This window comes from Calypte anna, chromosome Z (genome assembly GCF_003957555.1).
Source record: "Calypte anna isolate BGI_N300 chromosome Z, bCalAnn1_v1.p, whole genome shotgun sequence".
Classification (NCBI taxonomy): domain Eukaryota; kingdom Metazoa; phylum Chordata; class Aves; order Apodiformes; family Trochilidae; genus Calypte; species Calypte anna.
This window is the reverse complement of record NC_044274.1, coordinates 51,512,297-51,535,216: the sequence shown is the minus strand read 5'-3', so window position 1 is coordinate 51,535,216 and position 22,920 is coordinate 51,512,297. Positions and strand designations below refer to the sequence as shown.

The 22,920-nt window shown below is 40.9% G+C and overlaps 1 protein-coding gene across 5 annotated transcripts in view; it reads right to left on the bottom strand.

Annotated features, from left to right (window-relative positions):
• CMYA5 (cardiomyopathy associated 5) overlaps positions 1-22,920 on the bottom strand; it is a 50,357-nt gene that overhangs the window by 8,272 nt on the left and 19,165 nt on the right. For all 5 annotated transcript variants that reach the window (XM_008503513.2, XM_030466978.1, XM_030466977.1 and 2 more), the window contains 7 exons: positions 22,094-22,189; positions 21,211-21,444; positions 19,467-19,489; positions 17,523-17,644; positions 12,927-13,076; positions 11,794-11,940; positions 8,642-8,786 (listed from right to left, as the gene is read on the bottom strand). In XM_008503513.2, coding sequence (XP_008501735.2) covers positions 8,642-8,786; positions 11,794-11,940; positions 12,927-13,076; positions 17,523-17,644; positions 19,467-19,489; positions 21,211-21,444; positions 22,094-22,189 — 917 coding nt within the window. The remainder of the gene's footprint in view (positions 1-8,641; positions 8,787-11,793; positions 11,941-12,926; positions 13,077-17,522; positions 17,645-19,466; positions 19,490-21,210; positions 21,445-22,093; positions 22,190-22,920) is intronic.

Sequence of the window (22,920 nt, the reverse complement as noted above, 5' to 3'; positions counted from 1 at the left end):
TTCAGTAATTTTTTATTTTTTTTTCCCAATTTGAAAGGATTTCAGAGAGGATTTTCATTTGGGGCTCTTGTGTGATGGGTGCAAGTAGCCATGCCACCTTTGGGTAAGTGTTAGGTTTTATTCTGAAACTGATGCAGTAAACAGAATGGTTTTGATGAAACAAGGTAGCAGTCCCACAGCTTGCTTCCCGGAGACAAACCAAAGCTCTGACCATGACAGTATTTCAGCAAGGCACCAGGAGTTCAGTTGTCTGGTTGGTTCTTACTGAAAGATTCAAGGAAGTGATGCAATCTGATGAACTGCCTGATAAGAACCTGAGACCTTCATACTTGAAAGAGGAAAAAGGCTTATTTGAGTATAGGGGACAAATGAAAGAAGAAGGATGGATGGAATTAAAATACAAGATGTTAACTGAGCAAATAAGCAAACATAAAATAAGTGATAAAAAGGGAAACAAAGATGGAAGCAAGAGGCATTGGAAAGGAGTGGGCACTTAAGCTTTGAAGAAATTTGTCTATGCATCTTTTCCAAGTCTTACCCAGTCTGTTCCTTAGAAGCTGCAGTATGGTATTTTTGGTGCAAATCTGAAGCAGAGACAACTAGAAAGTATTTTTGAGTCAACAGTTACAAATGAGTTGAAGTGAGGGTATGCTGTGCTATTTGTTCATCAGAACCTGCTTGTGGCAATGTTTAGATCAACACGTTCTAAGCGTACTTATGCCCTCTATATGACTCTTTCTTCTGTCTTATGAAAAATGCCAGGTAAGTCAGTGTCCTCCCAAAGAAATTAGGAGATTTTTTTTTTCTATGAGCTATTCAACTGATCCCTAATTAATAAAAGACAAAATTGCTTCTAAATCCAAGTAGACAGGTATGTTCTGGTTTAAGGAGTAAACCTAAGGTAATCATACTCTGGAGTTTGGATCTTTGAGCCTGGGTGTTCAGAGAAGAGTTTGAGTCCAGCCAAATGTAGAATAGGGCAAGCTATCAAAGTTCAGATTTGTGTCTCTTTCAAATCTGAAATTCTCCAAATCAGAATTTGGTTGCATGTTTAAGTCTGAGAGCAGTAGCATTTTCTGTTCAGTTGAATTAGTGACACAGAGAACTCTGGATTTTAAGCATATCTGGTCAGTAAAATAGTGAGCAGATTTTCAAATAGCATTCTCTGCTTAGTAATCTATTTTGTATATTACTTCTAATAATTTAAAATATTTAAAATAATCTTGTATTTTAATCTTTGACCATGGAACAGTACATGTGTCATTGAGTCTGCTGGCAAGAGATGGGGTACACCTACTTCAGCATGGGAAAAGGATCTTCTCACAGGAGTTATCAGCCCTCATTGAGAGGGCTTTACACTAGGCTCAAAAGGAGAAGGGGATGAAACCAGGGGCACTAGAGATGAGGCTAAGGATGGCCTTCATTTACCATCTCACTCAAGGTGGGAAATGGTGATATACACTGGGACAATAAAAACACAGTGCTCACAATTAGGTTAGTAGCCATTAAAGTGTCTGGGAATGATCAAATACCAAAAGTGAAAACTAATTGCCTGACTCCCTCTCTGAAATGCTTATATACCGGTGTACCAAGTATGAGGAATAAGCAGGAGGAGTTGGAGATCTGTACTAGGTTGCATGGCTATGATGTAAATGCAACCACTGAAATGTGGTGGGGCAGCTCCCATGACTGGAATGTTGTCATAGATGGCTTTGCACTATTTAGGAAGGACAGACTAACAAGACAAGGTGGTGGTGTTTCTCTTTATGTGCAAGAGAAACTGGAATGCACTGAGTTCCTTCTAGGTGGAGAGGTGGAATGGGTTGAAAGCTTGTGGGTAATAATTAAGAGACATGCAAATGGGGTGGAAATTGTTGTGGGTGTCTACTATAGACTACCAACCCAAGAAGAAGATGCTTATGAGGCCTTCACATCTCAGGAAAGAAGGGGACCAGTCACTTGGGAGAACTATAGGGATGTTGTCAGAGCATGTAGGAAGGCAACAAAAAAGGCCAAAGCTGTCTTACAACTCAAACTAGAGCTTCTTCAGATATAGCAATAGCAAAAGGACTAATGGGGAAAATGTGGGCCCACTGCTGAATGAGGTGGGAGCTCTGATAGTAGAGGATGCTGAGAAGGCAGAGTTGCTGAATGCCTTCTTTCCTTCAGCCTTTACTCTTAGGACCAAGTCTTGGGAACTCCAGACCCTGGACATAAGAAAGCCTGGAGGAGGGAAGACTCTCCACTAGTCAATGAGAACTGGGTGAGAGATCAGTTATGTAAATTGAATATACACAAGTCCATGGGTCCTGATGGGACACACCCAATAGAGCTGAAAGAGCTGCCTGATGTTATCACCCCACCACTCTCCATCTTTTTTGAGAGATCATGGCAAATAGGAGAGGTGCCTGAGGACTGTAGCAAAGCCAGTGTCACTCCACTCTTCAAAAAAGGCAAGAAGGAAGATCCAGGCAATTACAGACCAGTCAGCCTCACCTCCACTCCTGGAAAAATGATGGAGCGGCTGGCTGGTTCTGGAAGTCATCTCTAAGCACATGGAAGAGAAGAAAGTTATCAGGAGCAGTCAGCATGAATTTACCAAAGGGAAATCATGCTTGACTAGTCCAATAGCCTTCTATGATGTTGTGAGTGAATGGGTAGATGGAGGAAGACCAGTGGATGCACTCTGTCTTGACCTTACCAAGGCTTTTGACACAGTCTCCCATAACCTTGTAAGCTCCCATTTCCTTATGAATAAACTCAGGAAATGTGGGATAGAAGAATCTGTAGGGAGATGAATTAGGAACTGGCTGCACAATGATGATGGGACAGAGTGTTTTCTCAGAAAGTTTGCTGATGACACAAAACTGGGAGGAGTGGCTGACACCCCAGAGGGCTGTGCTGCCATTCAGAGGGACCTGGCAGGATTGAGAGTTGACAGGGAAAAATTTAATGAATTACAACAAGAGCAAGTGTAGAGTCTTGCATCTGAGAAGGAACAACCCGAAGTACCATTGCAGGCTGAGGACTGAGCTGTTGGAGAGCAGGGAAGGGGAAAGGGACCTGGGAGTGGACAGAAGGATGACCATGAGGCAGCAATGTGCCTATAGTGAAATGAGGCAACCAGGTGTCACTAATTACCAGGTAGTGAGCATGATCTTGTGTTAAGCCCACCTGTGCCTGATTAGGGTGTGCCCCCACTGCACATGAGCAGGATTAGGGGGCCAATAAAAGGTGAGGCTCAAACTCACAGGCTCAGCTCACTCCTGAGCAAGCCAGCAGAGAGGTTAGCTGCTCTGGGAGCAATAGCCCCGATCCAAGCTAGTCAACTCTGCGGGCTATAGACTCAGAGCACTATTTGTGAGTTTCTACTGGAAAACCTGGTTGGACCTTGGAGCATCATACCCTAAGAGAGGTTCGTCTTGCAACATGTGCCTTTGTGGCCAAGAAGGCAAATGGAACCCTGGGGTGCATTAGAAGAGGTGTGGCTAGTAGGTTCTCCTCCCCCTCTACTCTGCCCTGGTGCAGCCACATCTAGAATATTGCATCCAGCTTTGGGCCCCTCAGTTCAAGAAGAACAGAGAACTGCTTAAAATAGTCCATTGCAGAATGACCAAGATGATTAAGGGGGTGGAAAAATCTCCCTGATGAGGAAAGGCTGATAGAGCTGGGTCTCTTCAGCATGGAGAAGAGGAGAATGAAGGTCAACCTCATTAATGTTTATAAATACATAGAGAGAGACAGGAGGGTGGTGCCAGCTTCTTCTCATTTATGACTAATGATAGGACAAGAAGCAACTGATATAAGTTTGAGCATTGGAGGTTCCATATAAACATGAGGAGAAAGCTTTTACTGTGTGGGTGACAGAGCTCTGGAACAGGCAGCCCAGAGAGGTTGTGGGGCCTCCTTCTCTGGAGACATTCCAAACCCACCTGAACACATTCATAGTTGGCCTCTTGTGGGTGACCCTGCTCTGGCAGAGGGGTTTGGACTCAATGATCTTTTGAAGTCCCTTCTAACCCTAAACTTTCTGTGATTCCGTGATTCTGTGATTCTATTTTAGCCAGCTCTAAGCTGCCTAAGAATATGAGCCCATCAATTTTAGCTATGATTAAGGCTTAAAAAACAGTCCCACTGCTGCCAGCTAATGAAACAGAGTATGCCAACAAGAAGGAATTTCATTTGCGACACTCTGTGCCAGCTCCAGGCTCACATGAAGCTGCATGCAAAGAGGAAATGAATGCTGCTATCACCTTCCTTTCAGTTCAGAGGTTAAGGTGAAGGGGAAAAGTGGATACTGAGGATACCCCAGATACTGAGGTTTCCCCAGAAACCACTGTTTTTTGTCATGCTTTAGGGTCACCCTGCAGTCAGTCATAAAAAGCAAAGATAATGAAAAGTTAATGATTAGTGCTTATCTTACAGCATATAGGTCATGCATAGGAGAAGAAAAAGGAAAATGCATTGTGACTGTGTTGGGGGAACATTCTGATTAATATCCAAGTTCTTTTAAAAAACATCACAGACAGATCTTCCTCATGCTTAAGTAGAGTATTGAACTATGTACTTTGCATCAGGAAAGAAATAGAAATTCACCTATATTATTTTTATGCCAGTTATTTTCTACTTTAAATACACCTGTCCACTTTATAAATTATTGAATATGTAATAATATTAACATCAAAGCATGATACATCCTAGCCTTTACCCTAGATGCTATATTTGCAGTGTCCCCACAATATCTTGGTATCATGATACACTATTCAGTGCATAGAAATTCAAGAAATATTCAAAGTATCTCGTCTTAATCCTTCTAAGAGGAATCCTGAAGTCTCAAAATGAAGTCTTCCTATTTCATGTACATGCTATTTAAAGCAGAACAGAAAGGAGTTAGATGTTTCTTCACCTGTAAATTACCATACACTATTACAGTAGCAGTTGTCTGCTAAAGTTGTGATTTTTCTGAGTTTAGGGAAATCTGATGCTGTGCTTTGATGTGTATTTCTGTCATCAGTATCCTCATTTATTTCAAGGAAACAACATCTAGAGGACATTTTTTTAATATTGCATGAACCTAGTAAATGATACACTTTGCAGTGATTCAGAACGCCCTCAGTGCTGTAATTGTCATCTCCGCCCCCAGCACCCCACTGAAACAGCATTTCCAGACTTGTGCTCTTGTGCTGGTATCACCAACGTGAAGTTAGAACCATGAAAGCTTTGCAAGATACTTGTAGAAGCACACAGAAAGGTTGTACCATGGACACAAAAAAGCTCTTGAAGATAAAAATAAAGAATAAGTATCTCTGTACTGCATGCTTCTTTTCCTCTCCTCTGTCCCAGCTGTCGTGGGGTTAGATCCCCAAAGCAACACTTGCAACAGTCCTCGTTGCCATCTCAGATGGCAAGCTCAGTGAGCGAAGCTGGAGAGGAGGAAGAAGCCCTATTTTACATACCTTTTTTGCTGAGGCAGCAGGAAAGCCATCTGAGCAATGCAACAGGAGGGAGGTTAGCTCTACTTTTTCTAGCATTCGACCTGTCTGTTGGTAAACTGAAAATTTTGGTCACTAGCAGTGCTGGTCTTGCATTGGCAGAGTGGATGATACTCTGTCCCTTCTACTTCTTCAATTTCATTGCATGATGCACTAATTTCTGCCTCTATTACAGATTTCTCATGATGTGATACATGGTTTCCATCTGAACAACCCACACACCTAATCCCTGGACTACATTTCTCACAGTTTTCCATCTTCCACCCACAGCTCTATTGACTTTTCAACACAAAGAGGGTGAACATCAAGAAAAATAGCAGAGCTCTGGAAACTGAAAGAAAGATTTCAAAGACTCATAAAGATTCTGGGAACAGAATCAGACCAGGAAGGATCTTAAAGCCACAGCAGCAGGCCATGGGCTCCTTGTTGCAGAGGATTTAAGATGGTTTTATGTGAAATCATGTCTCTCAGGTGGCAAGCTGTCAAATAGACAGAACGCAAAGGGGAAAATACTGATTTTTTTCTTATGGTATTTAGAATGAAACTTTCTATGAAGGTTTATTTTCAGATGCTCTTCAAATTTTCTCCCTGGGGAACTGGGACTGCTCCAAGGACCTCCCTGGGGACATTCATAAGCACCCTGAGTAATGCTCCAGGTGGCCTTTCTTGAGCAGAGATTTTTGACCAGATGACTTCCAAAGGTTACTTCCAAATTCAAGCATCCTGTGATTCTGTGACATGATGAAGGGCACAGGTTCCCAGCCCAGACCAGGGGCACCACACAAGTCTCTGGCTGTTTGATGGGTGCTCACTGCCTGCTCCCTTGGTAGTGTTCCTCACCCTGGATGTGCTCCCAGAGTGACAAAAGTGAAGGCAGCCTTGTGGGATGGGCCCATGCTGCTTTCTCTGACTTCTCTTCAATATCCTTCTCCCTCTTCTACTTTCCCACTGTGCCTTTGTCAGCAGTCATATGAAGTTCCCAGGCTTGCTGAGACTCATGTTTGAACTCCCACCCAGGGACTGGGAAAATTGCTCAGCTATGGGGTTGCTGTAAGCATGACAAGCATAGGCTGTCAAAAGGCCCCATTTCTGGCTGGTCCCCAGGATGCGTGTTGCTCAGGAAACCTCTGAAGGACAAACTCCAAGCTTTCAAGGAAAGCAACTAGAAGAAATTACAGACTTTTGAGGCACAAATGCTCCTAGGTGTGCATAAAGCCACGGTTTTATTCTACCTGATATAAATGTCCAGTATAGAAGGGAGAACGTCCAGAAGGCAGCTCCTTCTTTCTATCAGCTACATAAAGAATTTATTTTTAGTAGTAACTAGCACCTTGGGGCCCTTGGATGGGAGCAGTACAAGCAGTATGTTCCAATAGCAGTAGGCTCTTTATTCTTGGTTTTATGCAAAAAAAATTATATAGAAAGCTTAAAAAATCTTCACTGTCATTAAAGTATCATGTGCTATGTAGGAGAACTTGAAGTCAGGCTGAAGGGTCTTGTTTTGGAAAAGGAAAGAGGAAAAATGGTACAAGATGGTCTTTGACACTGTAAAAAGAAGACAGATCCCTTCTACAAATACAGAATTTTAAACTATAGCAATTATGAGAAAATGACTATTATGTCTTGTGGGATTTTTTAACAGTTGTCACAGTAAAGACCCAGCTTCTGCCCACAGTGAGGCCAAAAAGTCAAATGTGACTCAGTATAATTACAAACATGTTAGATTTTTCACAAGCTCACTTGAGAAAGGGAAAGGTTCACTTCTGGCAGCTTTTTGCTAGTTATCACCACATGAGTAAAATGCTTGGTGTTATAGATACCTCATTTACAGATTACAGAAACCAGTACATTTATGGTTCAGTTTTGAGAAAAAGAGGAAATTTCAGTTAACAACAAAGAAACTCAAGGGTAAACACACAGCAAAGATTTTGGAAATTTTCCTACCTCTGACCAAGATCAACTTTGGCAGGTTGACAAGGACCTGTCAGCCTCATGAAATATGTACTAAAGAGAGCAGGTCATGGTTGACCTCTGCGAGGTTGGATGGCCAAGCAAGGTGGTGTCCTTGGTGGTGTTAACACAGCATGGTACTCCATGGAAAAAAAACCCCTCTTAATTTTGCAGAAATTTATATTTAGCCTGTTTTTGTAAGGAGCAAGGTGCACACAATTTCATTATCATACTTATCGAGTAGAAAGTTGTGAACCCTTTAATTCACTTAACTAATCTTGATTTCAAGAGGTGGAGCTCTTCCATCCCTGTAATGTCTCCCTGAAGTCCATGTGAACTAGCCCCTAGGTGAGGACTCTAATCAGGGTTCTGGAAGGTGAGGACAGACAGAATCAGCTCTTTCACAGGGTGCCATATGGGAGCCCCCAAGCCCCAAGGACATACAGGGCACCACATAGATTTTTTCTGCATTTCAGAGCAGTGTCTGGTTTCAGGGCTCACTAGGGCCCAAGTCCCTCCTCACCTTCTCCTTTAAGCAGCACAGACTTAGTGTAGGGGAAACCGGAGAGAGCCTGGCATAAGTAGACACCACCCTCAATTTCAAAGCTGCCCTTCAGGTTCTCTTTGACCCCTGTAGTGTGCCTGCAGAGTTGTGGAGCATTGGAGCTCAGATGTGCTTTGGGAGGGCTCTACCCATGCCTCCAAATAGTGCAGAGGGACCACCATTGTTACCAGAACACCTGTATCATCCTTACGAGAGAATCATAAGCCCCAAGTTGACACTCATCTTTTTCTCCACAAAGCAAGAGCAAACTGGACCAGGCTCCTCCACCCTGCTCATCCCCCAGGGAGTTCAGCTGCCCTTCCGAGACCTGCCCAGAACAAAGGCAGCTTCAGGGCATCGACTGCTTCCCTACCAGCCCAGCCCTGTAACATCTGGTTGATTGCGGGTACCACAAGTTCACCAGGATTTGGGCCCCAAGTGAAAGGGGTTGCCCAGTTAAGCAGAATAAAAAGGAAGCGTTTTAATGTCTCAGCCTAATCTCACAGATTATTATGTCTTGTAAATTCCCCAGCACAGAGAAGCAGATTTCTTCCTTGCACGCTGAAGGCAGAATAATCTCTTACACTCAGTCTGGGGGATGCTCATTAGGAGCTGCCTAATCTGACCCAGTGGCACTTGAAGCTGCAGCACTGACCTGAGGCCCTCTCCTTCTGGCGAGTGCTGTCGGCAGTATTCCAGGGTGAAGGATTCTGCTGACCCTGAGCTGGCACTCCAACGGATGGTGGCTGTGTCCCAACACACTGTGCAGTCTTCGGCCTTGATGGTGGGGACAGCAGGTGCTGGGGACACAGGAACAAGTTAGCTGTACTGCAACAAGGGTGCCAGCAGATGCCTTTCCATGCAAGGGAAAGGAAAAATCACCTCCCCCAGACCCCAGGGGATAGTTAGTTTTGCCTATCCAGCAATGATTTTTTTTCTTGTTTGTGTTTCAACAGCAGATGTTCACATTGGGGGGAAAAAATATGTGCTGGAAAAGTCATTGAATGTTTCTGTGCATTCTTAGAATACTCATGGAGGTTTTTATGCCTTTCCTTAAGCATATTTTCCTCATTTCTGCTAATTTTCAAGGAGCAGAGTACCAAGCAATACTGCATAAGACTCTTCCTGCATCACTTCAAGCCTGTCCTCAGCAGTCCCTGCATGAACTGCATCATGAACAAACGTGCTGCTGTAGAATTCATAGGAAGATGCTGGCTCTGCTTGATTATATCCTGCTTATTTTTGCAATGCTAAAATTTGGTCCTGTAATTTCTCTTACTTAGAGCCTCAGTTTTAGAACTACAGACCCAACTGCAAGCTAGAAAACAGAATGTAAAATAGCACACTGAATGCAAGTAATCAAAAGCTGTTGTGTGAAAGTGTGTATCCAACATCATAGGCTGAAAATGGATTAGTTGTATTCACTTTCTCTTTCCCTCTCCAGGGAACAGCAACATAAATGAACCTTACAACCTGTTGTTGAAACTCATAAAAAACATTTTAATACCAATCCTTAAAAGAGAGGTTATTAGTAAAAAAAATATATTGGGAAATCATTTGGCTTTTGAAGAGTTTGGGTTCTAAATATGAGGCCTAAGGCAAAAGTAGACAATTTGCTGAGAAGGTAACTTTACAGAACTGCAGCCAGCATTCCAGATTAATTCTGCTTCTTAAGAAAAAAATATTTCCTGTTATCAGAATAGGAAAAAAAAAACCAAACCCACTCACAGATACATAATGATTTCCTGGTTTAGTGAAAATCAGGAGATTAACAGTTAAGGCTAGGATTACTTGGCATTTTACTACAGGAACAGCTAATCTAGATATTCAGTAGAAGAAAGTATTTATGGCATAGATCCTCATCTGGTCAATACACCTGTAGATCTTTCCATAGCAATATTACCTTAAATCTCTTTTGACATATCTGACCTGCATTAAACAGCTGAGACACACACCCACATTTATGTCTGTGCAAATAGTATGTCAAAAAACATCAGACACTTTTTATTTATTTAAGATTATCTGTCTCAAGAGTATATGGAGTCAGCATACCAGAAAGGGTTGTTACTGTGCTTCTGGGAAGGAAAGGCAGTGAATATGAAAGGTGGAGGACCAGGAGATGGGAGGAGATGGGGTGCTGCAGCAGCAGCTGCCTACATTTCCCCCAAGCTCCCCAGGCCCACTGCCACCTCCAGAGGTGCACTCCCAATAGCGAAACCTTGGGGGGTTCCCAGCATCTGGAGAGACACAGCTTTGACCTGCTAGTAATCTGTCTGTTCCCATAACTGCACATTCCACCAAACTAAATCCTTGAATGTGACACCTTTTAATCTGGATTACTAAAAGCAGACTCTCTAAGTTCTTGCTTCAGAGTTCACTGGGCTAAATGAAGAATCAAAGTGTTCTTCTTTATATCAAAGTATCCAGGGTCACACTGAAGAAATGATTTCCACTACCAGTGTTCATCATTCCACCTCTGATGTTAAGGGCATAGTTTTTGCATCAGTCAGTGCTCAGGAGTGTCCCAAATCCACCTGAGACCCAGTGCATTCCAGTGGGACTTCACCTCATCTTGAGGGAAGGTGTTTAGTGCATCCTTCTGTCCTCTAGTTTGTTTTCTTAAAGAAACAAGCCAAAGGAAGGCATCAAGTACTCAAGGAAATTTTTTTCATAAGGCTTCAGTTTTATGACAAAGAATGTTGAGTCTGAAACCAAAAGTTAAGGACAGCCCTTAAAAATAACAACTTCAGAAAGGTGAGAATCCCTTTTTAAACTATTAGCTAGTAATAGCTCACTATTATTTGACCATTTTGCAGTGATTCTGCACCGTACTCACAATTACATTGTTGAGACCATAAAATTTGAATTGCTACTTTGAATTCTCTGTAAAAATATCTTTGTTAAAAATAAGAATAGGAAATTGAACATCAAAGAAAATTATCTACAAATTTGAAGACCAGTGGATTAAGGAAGAGGCTTGTGGTTGCTGCCAGGTGATTTCACTCAGTGTTGTACAGAGATATTTCATTATGAAATTATTAAATAATCTTTTCTGTATTTCATGACTGCAAGAACAGAATGATAGTACTGATGGTGCAGCACTAGCAATATCATCAGGAAAGAGAGCCTCAAACTCAACTCTTCTTCTCATAATTCAAGAAGCAATAGTTTTGTCAATACAAATTATTACAGAAATTAAAGACCAGAAAACTGATCAGTCAAATGAAGCTCATAAACAACACTCATCTAATTACTCATCTTAATTTATAACACTTAAACAGCATCAGAGCCTCTTAGTCACATCTGAGATTTGTATCCCACTGAGCTAGACAGAGCATGTAATGTCAGCAAAACAGGCTTTCTGCTGAAAAGTTAATTATTTAAATCAATGCAGTGTGGATGTATTTGGGAGGATGGCAGAGAGGTAAAACCCACAGTTGTTGCCTCATTTTCCACAGGAGAAGCAGCAGCAGCAGGGAGAAGCCAGGTGGTTTTTCCAGAGCTGCCCTGGAGTACTGCAGAGTATGCAGAAGAGAATTTCATCATGTGCTGCCCCAATGCCCCAGTCACATGGCCTGGCAACATCTTCAAATCTGAATGTGTTTAAATTTCTGCCTAGGAGCAATTATGCTGTGAACTCTCAGCAAAAAGAGAAACCACTGTGAGTTGCCTGCTATCTGCTAGAATGGCTGAATGAAACAGGTTCTTCCTTTTCAGTGACTCTGTGGACTAGAACTGATCTAAGGAGCTAGAGCTTTTAATAATCAAATGCTCAGATTACAATTAAATACAAGAATAGGTACATACCTGTTTTAAAAATCATTTTTTCACTGGGTAAGCTACAGCCTGTACCATTCACAGCCATGACCCACACACTGTAGCAGCGATCCGGCTCCAGATCCTCCAAGATGCAATGGCTCTCCTTCACTGTCACTCTGTACTCTTCCACCAAGCCTAGGAGGAATACATACAGCCAAGGGACATCACACTCACATGTTGAATAGGTAGGGCTTACAGTTGCACTGCTCAGCTGACATGTGAAAAACAGACAATTAAAAAAATCCAGACAGTGTTACCAGCTGAGATCTCCATATTTTACTGTTGAGAAAGAAAGTTTTTGACATGTCCCTGAGTTCAGTGCTGTCAAATCCCACTGGTGGCGAGGGAGAGTATGGTCCTCAGTCCTTCTAAAGACAAGACTGCAAGTTTAGGACATACAATCAGCAGCTGTCAACCCTGGTTTCCCCTCTCTATAACTTTACAATTTCTTATAATGGACTCTACTGCCCCAAGCTATACATTAGCTATCATAAAAAGCCCTTAGCATGGACACATATACACACATAGATTTGTGCAGAGCCCAGTTGCATAAAGTGACTTTATGATCAGTGAGCTTTTTAATGAATAAGCATTTCAGACCTCTTTTCTTCATTTCATATTTGACATTTGAAATATCTTAATATTATTTGAAAAAAAAAATCTTTTTCTAAAATTAGAAATGCGGTAGAAATACTAATTTTCGTTTCCTGTAGTTTTTTTATTAGGACACATTTCCAAAGTACCTGAAGGGCCCTGAAAACCTAATGAAGCCTGTCTCTTTGGGAGCTCTATCTGCAGTCTCCATGAGTACCATGAGGCATCATCGATTCATCCCCTCTGGAGGTTGGGCTACTATATAAAAGAACACCACAACACCCTGCACTCAACACCTCTGCCCTGCACTTTACAGACCATTATACTTACCTTGCATTTTGGGGGGACAAAGGGGAGCAGAAAGAATCGCATCTTTCTCACACTCTCCTCCATTGTTACCGGTCTGTAGTCATACACATGGTGTCTTAAGAATCCCTTACCTCAGTGCCCCCTGCATCTTGGCCTTCCCACCGCTGACCCCAGACCTGAACAGAAAGGATTCGTGCTGTTGTGAAGACCTTGCTCACCTCCTGCATCTTTGCTGGCTTGCAGCTCCTCCATACAGAAGACCTGGAAGCAGTCGATGGCATCCCCATCATTCACAGCCCAGTAAACAGCAATGGAGGTGCTGGTGGCTGAATTTGGTTCTTGAGCTATGACAGTTGGTGTCTGTGGGACTGAGAGGAAAGTCTTCCATTGTTATTTGTACTCCTGCATTTTCAGCCAAATTATACACAGGTTCATTAGGCAACCTGGTAGCTTATTTTCATTCAGGTCGCTTATTTCCACAGAACAAGCACACAAAATACCAATGATCCTGGTGTGGTACTAGAACAATTGGTCCTCCTAAATTAGGAACAGAAAAATTAATCTCTCTACATTGGAATCTGTCCATTTCCCTCACAGTCTTGACAAAATAAGATCCCAGGTATTGGGATCACCTGAACACAGAGCAAAACCTGTGACTACACCCTGCCTCCCTCTTGGGATCATCATTCCCTGTGGGGCAGAACCATCACACAGATAAATCATGGCACAACTGCTCATTTCTAAATTCTGTGAGCAAACTTTCCAGGGCTGTGGCAGCCCTGTACACAGAAAGCAGACATACAACTCCAGTGACCCCTCTCCTTTCCCTAGCAGACCTACTTCTTTCAGTTACAGGGAGAGATCTCCACCTCTGCACTCTGCTTTGAGGCACACATGTTGATGAAACCCCAGGAGACTCCCGAAAACTTCAGGCCAGCTCTTCAGAAAGACCAAAAGACATCAGAGGCTAACACAGGCTCCTTTGAGTGACCCCTTCCTCCATTACCTGACCTAGCCTTGCAGTACAGGCACCAGAGGAGGACACCTGATGAAGTGGACACTCATGAAAGCAGAAACGGAAAGGACTTTTTTTATAGCAAACAGCATGGAATAGCTCATTGATGGGGAGAGGGAGCTTTCAGAAGAAGAAAGTTTTCTGCAGAGACAGATGTATGTAGCTTATCCCAGAAGGGTGGGCAGAGGAAGGGACTTGCCAGACCAGGAAGGGATTCATGAAGTGTGTCAAGAACACAGAAGATGATAGCAGCAGGAATGAGCTGTGCTGTGATAAAATACAAAAAGGAGGCTTTCCACAGCCTCCCAGAGGAGGAGAAGGAGCCTCCCAGTCCTACCTCTGCCCAGAGATGGACTCCCTACTACAAGAGCACTGTCAAGTACTCGTGCCTAGCACGGTAATTTCCCCCTCAAATCCAGTGGACGGAGAATCCTTGGTGCGCAGCTGAACTTGAGATCTGCCAAAGCACCTGAACCTCATGGGACACCCAGGAGCATCCTTCAAAAAGAATGCTGCATAGACCTCCAAGGTTCCCCAGATTTCATGTAAATTTTGTCTCTTGATCAGCACAGATCCATCTCTGATGAGCTATTGTTCCCCTCTACAATTATGGCTTAAAGGGAAAAGAAAGAAGCAAAAAGCCACAAAAGATGTTCATTATTAAATTGATTGCAGAGAACAAAAATACATGATTCTATTTCCTACACCCAGTAAATTTCCATGTTGCATGAATTCTCTTAGAATATCAGCAGAAAGCTTTTTCTTTTTTTCAGTTATCTTAACAGTAATGATGATCCCCTGTGGCATGAACAAGGCAAATGCAGATGCTGGCTGTTTCCTTATGATTTATACTGAGAGCAACCCGTACAGTAGCATTACATCTGCTTTGCACTGGAAAAAAAATTCCTTCTCATTGCTAAAAACAACCTTCATTTTGTCTTTTGACTGCATCTGGAGTTGGTGAATTTGAATTTAAAAACTGATCATCTGTAGGAAAACAGTTCCTTTCAGTGGACTCAGTGGGGAAACCACTTTTATTTTATTTCCTGTGAAGTTGCCTAGAAAATGCTATTTATGATCACAGAAATCCCACAGCTGCAAGACTTATTATTATTCCAGATCTGAACAGAAGCTAGCTTAATTAGTGAAACTTCTGGGGAAAAAAAAAGTTACAGATAAAATTTTATTTGCTAACATTGAGAAATATTTGATTTCCAGTTTTCTGTCGTATAATATGAAACCAACTTTTAAAAGGAAGTGGTTCTAAACAAGAAGCTGAACTATTCTCTTAAGAAACAGAACATGCACGTGTTAACAAAGTGCTGATTCCTTTAAAAAATAATTGTAGTCAAAGAAATAAGCAAGATTGACTAAATTGTATTTTTCAATAGAGAGTGTAACATTTTCTCATCACTCCAGTTTTCATTGAAGTGCTAAGGTGCAGGGAAATTTTTCCTTCATGCTACTTCATCTCCATAGTCTCCAGGAGGAAAAATAATAAGCCCAGATGTTTTATGGGTAGTGACCACTTTCCAGTGTAATGAGAAGTAACATTTTCTTGGCATTGTGGACTTGCAGAAGGAAAGTAGTTACATTTGTTTGTGACTTCAACTGAACATTGTTAAAATCAGCAAAGGTCCTCATGTTCTGCTATAAAAGAGCGGGGTTTACATGCTTTTAAAGTAATAATTATTCAGTTTTTAGCTTTTGCCCCCTTTTCTTGCACAGGCACAGGCACAGCCTGTGTTCCAGTGTGCTCAGTGACATGCTGCTTATGCATTTGTTAATGGAGTGGCTTACATGAAAGGAGAAAGACTTTAATGGAAAGGAGCTTTCTATCAGTGGATACGGAAGATTTGGAAATGGTGGATGTTTAAAAGGAAAGAGGTTTCTGAGGTGGTGATAATAAAGTCCCATAAAATTGTTCAATAAAAGACTGTTTTCTGAAGGAAAAACCTATGAACTAGAAAACCTTGCAAATTCATATGTATTTCATCCAATGGCTCCAATAATAAATAATTCTGAGAGAGTCTGACATTTACCTCCAGTATGTACTCAAAGAATTAAATTCCACATAAAGTTATATATAGGCATTACCTCTATTTTCCTTCAGAAAAGATGTGATCTTGAAAGCTTTCTTGAAAAAAATACAAACTAAAACTTACTTTGCCTACTGTTCACTGCAGTAAAAATCACCACAGCAACTGAAATACATTTAGACAAGAGAAAGAAAAGAAACTTTAAAAGATTAGGAGATTTCAAGGTCTCTTGCTAGCTGACAGTCACTTGTTTCTGGTTTGCCACAGAAAACTGATCTGGAGCCATTAGTGTCCAGCAAACACAGCAGATAAGGCAAATTAAACTAAAAAGCAGATCTCAGCATTTTGGGAAAAAGCATCTCGGAGTGACTTGTGGGAAAAGGAAGTACAGCATAATGACCAAAGGGGTCTATCCTCCTGGATGACCTTGCCAGTAGGTAGCAGCCAAGGAGGAAAGAACAGTTGCAAACAAGGGACTACAAGACAGAGTTGAGGTACTAAACCAAGACACATAGCACATTTGCACTGCTACAAAAAGACCTTTACAAAAAGATCTTTTAATCTGGCCTCCTAAGGAAATGTGTCTGAGATAATGCTGCATGCACAAGTGCCTGTTCAACCTCACCTGAGGAGCTTTGAGTGCTACAGGAAAAAATCACACAAATCTGACAAGGCTGTCAAGGTTAGTCGGTTCCTGCAGATCTCATAAAAGTAGTGGTGTGGATGAGCAACAATTTCCCCTCAGAGATACTGCTGAGAGATCTCAGCTCTTGCTAGACACTGGAGTCTGCACAGGATGGCACTTCCACAGTGTCCTTTTAGGTACATGAAAATCCAGGCAGAAAACAAAGCACCTTAGAGAAATCAGTGCTCTTGTTCCAGTGTTCAAGGACCAAACGTGAGAGAGAGGCATATTTTTGGTGCCAAAACAAAAAAGCTAGAGAGTGACTAGGATGGTGATGGTGCATGTGACCATGAATGGGATATCACAAAGCGTGACAGTGAGATGCAAGCTCCCAAGACAAACCTCTTGAGAAAGAAGGGCTGGAGTGAAATCCCATTATGGGGAAAGTTACCAATCCACAAATTGGTGCTGAGAAACTCCTCATTAACAGCTGTACAGATCCAAATAATTTCTACAGGTATATGTACAGGCAGGGAAGAAAGCCCACAGGCTACTTAGAGGGTATGGAATATCATGTGGAGACAAATAAACCCTTTTATCATGTTCAATTTTCACTCCTGTCCTCTGAAGCAGAGGCTGCTTCCGGCCAGAGTTAACCACTTTTCATTCTCAGCCTGTGGGGATTCCAGGTGCCATTGTTCATTTGGATCTTAGCCATCAGACACCCCCTGCTCCCCTCCCCACATCAGCAATGCTGGGGCTGCCTCCTCTTGAAAAAAGAGAGCTCAGCAGACCCTTTTGTTACCTCTTCTGTCCCTGCCTGAAAGGGAACAGCAACTTTTTTAGTGTTGGGACATTTACACATAGAGACTTTCTGCTAGTCTTAGTTTCAGATATCCTAAATGATAAAAGAATCCCCCACGTTAGCACTTACTCCCCTGTTCCTCTTCTTACTTTCTACTATAAGACAAAGGCTTGTGTGCAATTAGACTTCATTTTATATCTGACTCTGATTGCTAACTACATTGTTTGCAAATTTATACTTTTCAAACAGATTCTGTATTTAGCTTTATAAAATTTCCGAATTTTTGCCAAAATGTTAGCTTTCATAAAAATAATATTCAGAGATGCTTACCAGCCACATGTTTTACAGAGTGCTGGTTGCTCTGTCCTGGACTGTCTGCATAGTGCTCAAACAGTGAAAAAGCACTGGGCACCTTTTCTAAAGAGAGAGTAGTATCCATTGCCGAAAGTAACCTGTTTGAAAGAAAATACATAGCTGTCAAAAGCACTTCTGCTGTCACGTAGTTTCCAAAAGCCAGAAGAAAAGACCATGCAGAATATGCTGCTCTAAATATTTCACACATACTTGAGGACAACATGCAAGGAGATCTTTCCCTGATTTTGAAAAATTAGAGCACACTGTGACTTTGGATCAGGAGTGCACACAATCTGTACACACTTGACATGTGAGAATTCGAAATTCACGGTAAGACTCCAAAAGGCTACAGACCTTAGAGATAAACCACAGCAGCTGACTCCAAAGATGTAGTGTAAAGCAGCTGCTTGTGGCAAGCAAAAAAAACACGAGAAGAAAGATAGATTCCACTTAATTAACCCACATTTGCTGAATTCTTTATAAGAAAGAAGCTCAACATATTTTTAACTCTGGGAAAGAAGCAGCTTCAAGGATATGAATTTTTTTGGTGTTTAAAGAAATAAAATTTTACCATTCCTTTCTTATTTTTTCAGTCACTGAAGTAGTTAATTATGCATAATTGCAACACAGCACAATAAATATAAAATACACTTCTTTACAAAAACATGCATTATTATGCAGACTTGTTCCTAATCTTTTTAAACAAGGTGAATATTATCAAAGTAGCAACCAAACCCATGCACAAACCAGAATAAACTTCAAGTTTAGTGTGTAGGTTAGCAAATAAAGACCAAATATATGGAAAGCCTTAGAAAATCTATTTGTTACATTATTCTGCTTTATTCTTATGAAATAAACTCCACGTAGGTACATGTCCTGACTGTCACATTTTGACTTAGGATGGGAGAGTCCAAAGGTGATAGTTCTTAGCCTGCAGAATAATGGTAACCATGAAGGGGTGTTTGGCACATTCTCTTCAGACCACTCTCTGGGGGTTGTAATTTGACCACAAACTGGAGTTCTTGTGTCATGGTTACACCCCAGTCCATCAACACCTGTCAGGGCACATATCACTGTCCTGGCTGAGGCAGCACTGATAAGGGTATGTTTGATATGCACCAGGCAGTGCTCAGGCCTTTTGGGCAAAGTCAGAAGTGGTGGTGTGGGCAAAGCAAGTTGGGAAGCTTGCACAGAGGAAGGCTACAGGCAGCCTGTCTGAATATTTGGAGTTCACCTTGGAAAATTTATTGGGGTAACACTGGCGTATAGTTGAACACTTCTATCATAAAAGGATGGGTCTCACCAAAATGGCTCCCTTGAGAAAATCACAACATGGCAGAGAACAGTTTGTGACCACGTGTATTTATTGGCATGCAGGTGAGCCAGCATGCAGCTGCAGTAAGGCAACAGGCCTCTGATGAATCATGATTCAGGGAGTGCTCATGAAGAGGTATGGCAAAATTATCAGCCCAAAATCTCCTGGTGCTACTTTGAAAGCTACTTAAACACATTTTTTTTTTCCTTGAATTTTATTCAGAAATGTAGCCCAATAACCCCATCTACATGAGTGATACTTTGCATCACAGCCTTTCAGGGGTGAGGTAAAACAGAGCCGGAGTTGTGAAAAAATAATTTCATAGTGATGTCTAACGTCTCTATGTAGAGATTTAAAATTGAACTGACATTTTAAAATTCTACTTTTTAAATAGATGTAGTACAGAACATGTTCAAAACACTTCAAAACCAGTTAGTTACAGCAACAAGTATAAAGCATCTCTCTTAATTTCATTATTTGCAGGGTTTATAAAAGTAGCTATGAATATTAGCAATGTGTTTTCAAAGCCTGAAATTACTACATGAAGTGTTCATCATGCTAGGACTAGTACTCACTACAGTGCACTTAACCCGTACTTCATATACCTTTTATGCAATTCTTTAGTTGACTGAAGAAGGGAAAAAAGACACAAATTAACAGTTTCAAAACCCTAAAAATGTTAAAGAGCCACTCATCCAACAGCCTTGCTACTCTCTACAGAAATAAAATACACATAGCTTCATTGATTTGGTGTTGTCTGTTCATTCTCACCAGCTGAGAATTTGGTTCCTTAAGAATATTCTATTTCAAAGCTCTGTCTCAGCAGGCTATTTGGGTCTAAACTTGGTTTTAAACTCCTGAGGGGTCAGTATTCAATGCGCAGGTTTAAAGATCAAAGCTCAGTCAAATGGTTTCTTGAAACAAGGCTTTATAGAAAGAAGTCACTTGCACATCAAGAACAATGAAAGGCAAATCTCCTTTAAAATTCTGGTTACAAGAACCATGACTTGTACTCATGGAGTGAGAGTTTCTCCCATGCCCAGTCTTCAGCTAACGTTTCCTGACTATGAACAGAAAAGTTCCTATCTTCTGTCACTAACAGAGAGGGGCAGGGAACCTATTAACACCACATAAGAATTTCAGATTACAAGTGTATGTTTTTGCCAAAGGACTGAAACCAACAGCTCACAAAATCAGGAAAATAAGATATAGCTGTCATCCATCCCAAAATAGTCTCCCATGGCATTCACTTGGTTACAGGACACTGGGACATTCACTGCGTAGCTTGAAGCAGGGCAGAAAGCCAAATATTGCTCCACTGTTTCTGTAAGTGCTTGCATTTGGGCTGGGGGCTTGTATTGGGAAAGCTGGTTTATTTTGCATGAATGATCTGTCCTTAGACAGTAATTTGAACTTTTCATTTCTTGCATTCCAGGGTGCAACTCTAAAACTTCCAGAATACGTGCTACAGTACAGGATTATCATCCCAGAAATCTCATCTCCATTAAGACTTCTGTAAAGAAAAAAGTGTCACAGCTCATTTGCAGGCAAGTCTTGCAGCACAAGAGCAATCTTGGAGGACGCATGTTGTTCATGTTTAACCTGTGAGACCCTCTGACACCACTTAATTACCGATGATTGCAAGAATTAGGTAACTCAGATCACGATGGAATGATTTTTACATGCTGAGAGGACCATTACAGACATGCTTCTCATATGCACATTGCTAAATGTAGCCTGCTGTGATGGTTCAACCCTGGCCAGACACTAAGCACCATACAGCTGCTCACCTTTCTCAGAAGTAAATATTTATCACAGCTTCAGTAATCTGAGTACATAACTACTGCCTGTGTTTGCTGATTTAAAAAATGAAACAAAAAACCAACCAAACAAAAAAATCCCACAAAACAAAAAACTCAACCAAAACAACAGAACTGAACAACTCTGCGTCCAGTTTAGATAAATTTCAATTACACTTTCTTGTTTCACTTGTATTTTTCCATATATTAAAGTATCTTTTGCTATAACATTTCTTACTCCTCAGTGGAATCTAAGTAAATTATTAAAGTGACTCTTAGCCTTCACTTCACAAAACAAAATAAAATCATTTTAATGGCATAAGGCACGTTTTCATCCTATGCATCATCTTTGCAATTCTCTGAGCATTCACACAACAAAAGTGACTGATCTAGCAGTTTCATAGTGGAATAGCTGAGCTTTGAGGATTTAGCTATCTTAGAGGAAAAAAACAAAAGGAAAGTAAACAACTCATCCTCAACCTGGGTACTGTATAAGTGCTTTCCTAACTAGTATCATAAAAGCTATGGGATGAAAGCCATTTTTACTTACATTTAGGAAGACAAATCCATCCAGTTCTTCCACTTCTTTTACTGTTGTCTCCAAAGTTTCCTTTGCTGAATCAACAGTTTGCTGGAAGTTAATCATCTGCTCATACAAGTATTCCATTTTCATCTTCTTCACTTCCTCAAAGCTCTCTGATTTCTCATCATATTGTGCTACCACTTTCTTAAGCATCTCTTCATTCTGCTTTTCCAACAATTCTGCATTTTTTTTGCAGTTTTCCTGCAAAGTATAAGAAGATGTAAATTGACCTGCAGAATAAAATTACAGCACTTAATGAAGAGACAGAATTTACTTATACACAAGCCATCCACCAAACTCTTTGCATTCTGAGAATAAGAGAACTTTATTTCTGTAAGCAAGCTCATCTGGGAGAAATAACGCTAGCAAAATACATTTTTTTAGTGGCAGATTTTTTTTTTTACTGTTAGTATTTAAAATTAAACTTTCATAGTAAAGCATTGAGACAAGAATTACAACTACAAAATAGCTAAAAATTCATACTTTCAACTGAAATAAGTACAGTTCTCAAGGCTTAAGAACTTGGATACTGGAAAGTTAATACATTGGTTAACTCATTTAGATGCTTCACACAGGATTCTAAGTTAAGACACAAACAGTGCGAGTTTTTATAAGCATAAGCAAAAGTAAGGGAACTTCTTCCTCCAGTGCTTGACAGTCACATATTCCACTTGGCAATAATTTGAAAGAAAATCCATCTTTTTTTCCCCCTGAAGTCAACACTTCCTGGTGGGAGAGGTCAGTGTGAGCACTACAGAAATAGCTCAATTTCGTGGAAGCAATGGTGACACAAAACGAGGCAAGCATATTTAGAAACAAGAAACCTAGTGCAATAAAACATTTGCCTTACCTCAACAGAGTTAAATAGTGATTCAATATCACTCACAAACCCTTCGATCTTCATTGACTTTTCTTCAAGTGTTATTAGCAATTCACCTAGGTGATCCTGAAATTTAAAAAATTTAGTAACATAGGAATGCTATTTTATAAAGTTTTTACATGCAACTTATTTTATGAGCCACCATTGGAACAATTACTAAAATAAGTTTGAGTATCTCCCTGGCTACAAAGACAAGCACAGAAATACTGGAACAGTCACAAAACTGTGACTGTTTTGTCAAACCAAAAAAGTGAGCTCAGTTCAGCAAGGTGCTGAGTGTCTGTACAAGTTGTTGAATGCTACAAATTCCAATGCAGTTTTGCTAGGGATGAAGGCTACATACAGCTTCATGAGGGTCTGTGAGAGATCACAGGCGCCAGCCCACAAAAAGGAAGGTAAGGAAGGCAATTTTGAGATTAATAGATTATGCAGCATCATGATTTTTTGGAATTAGATTTTTAGAGATATTTTCTATAAACCAGAATTCATCAAAATCACTAGTTGCATTAGATGTCACAAAAAAGCAGTCCAAGGGACAGTAGGTATCAGAGTCAACTCAGAACTTTTTCTTAGTCCTTGACCTTCCCTGGAAAAAAAGTGGCCATCTGCTAATTTATTTAAAAAAAATTGTTTTAATTAGATAGCATAAATCTAAAAAAGAAGATTGACTTCCCTTGGTAACAGCTTCCTATTATGGAAAACTACTGCTAGCTCTGTTTAAAAAAAGCGTATGACTTTCCATTAATCATAAATGTTACGTTGGACTGTACAATTGAAGATCACTTTATAAATATTTA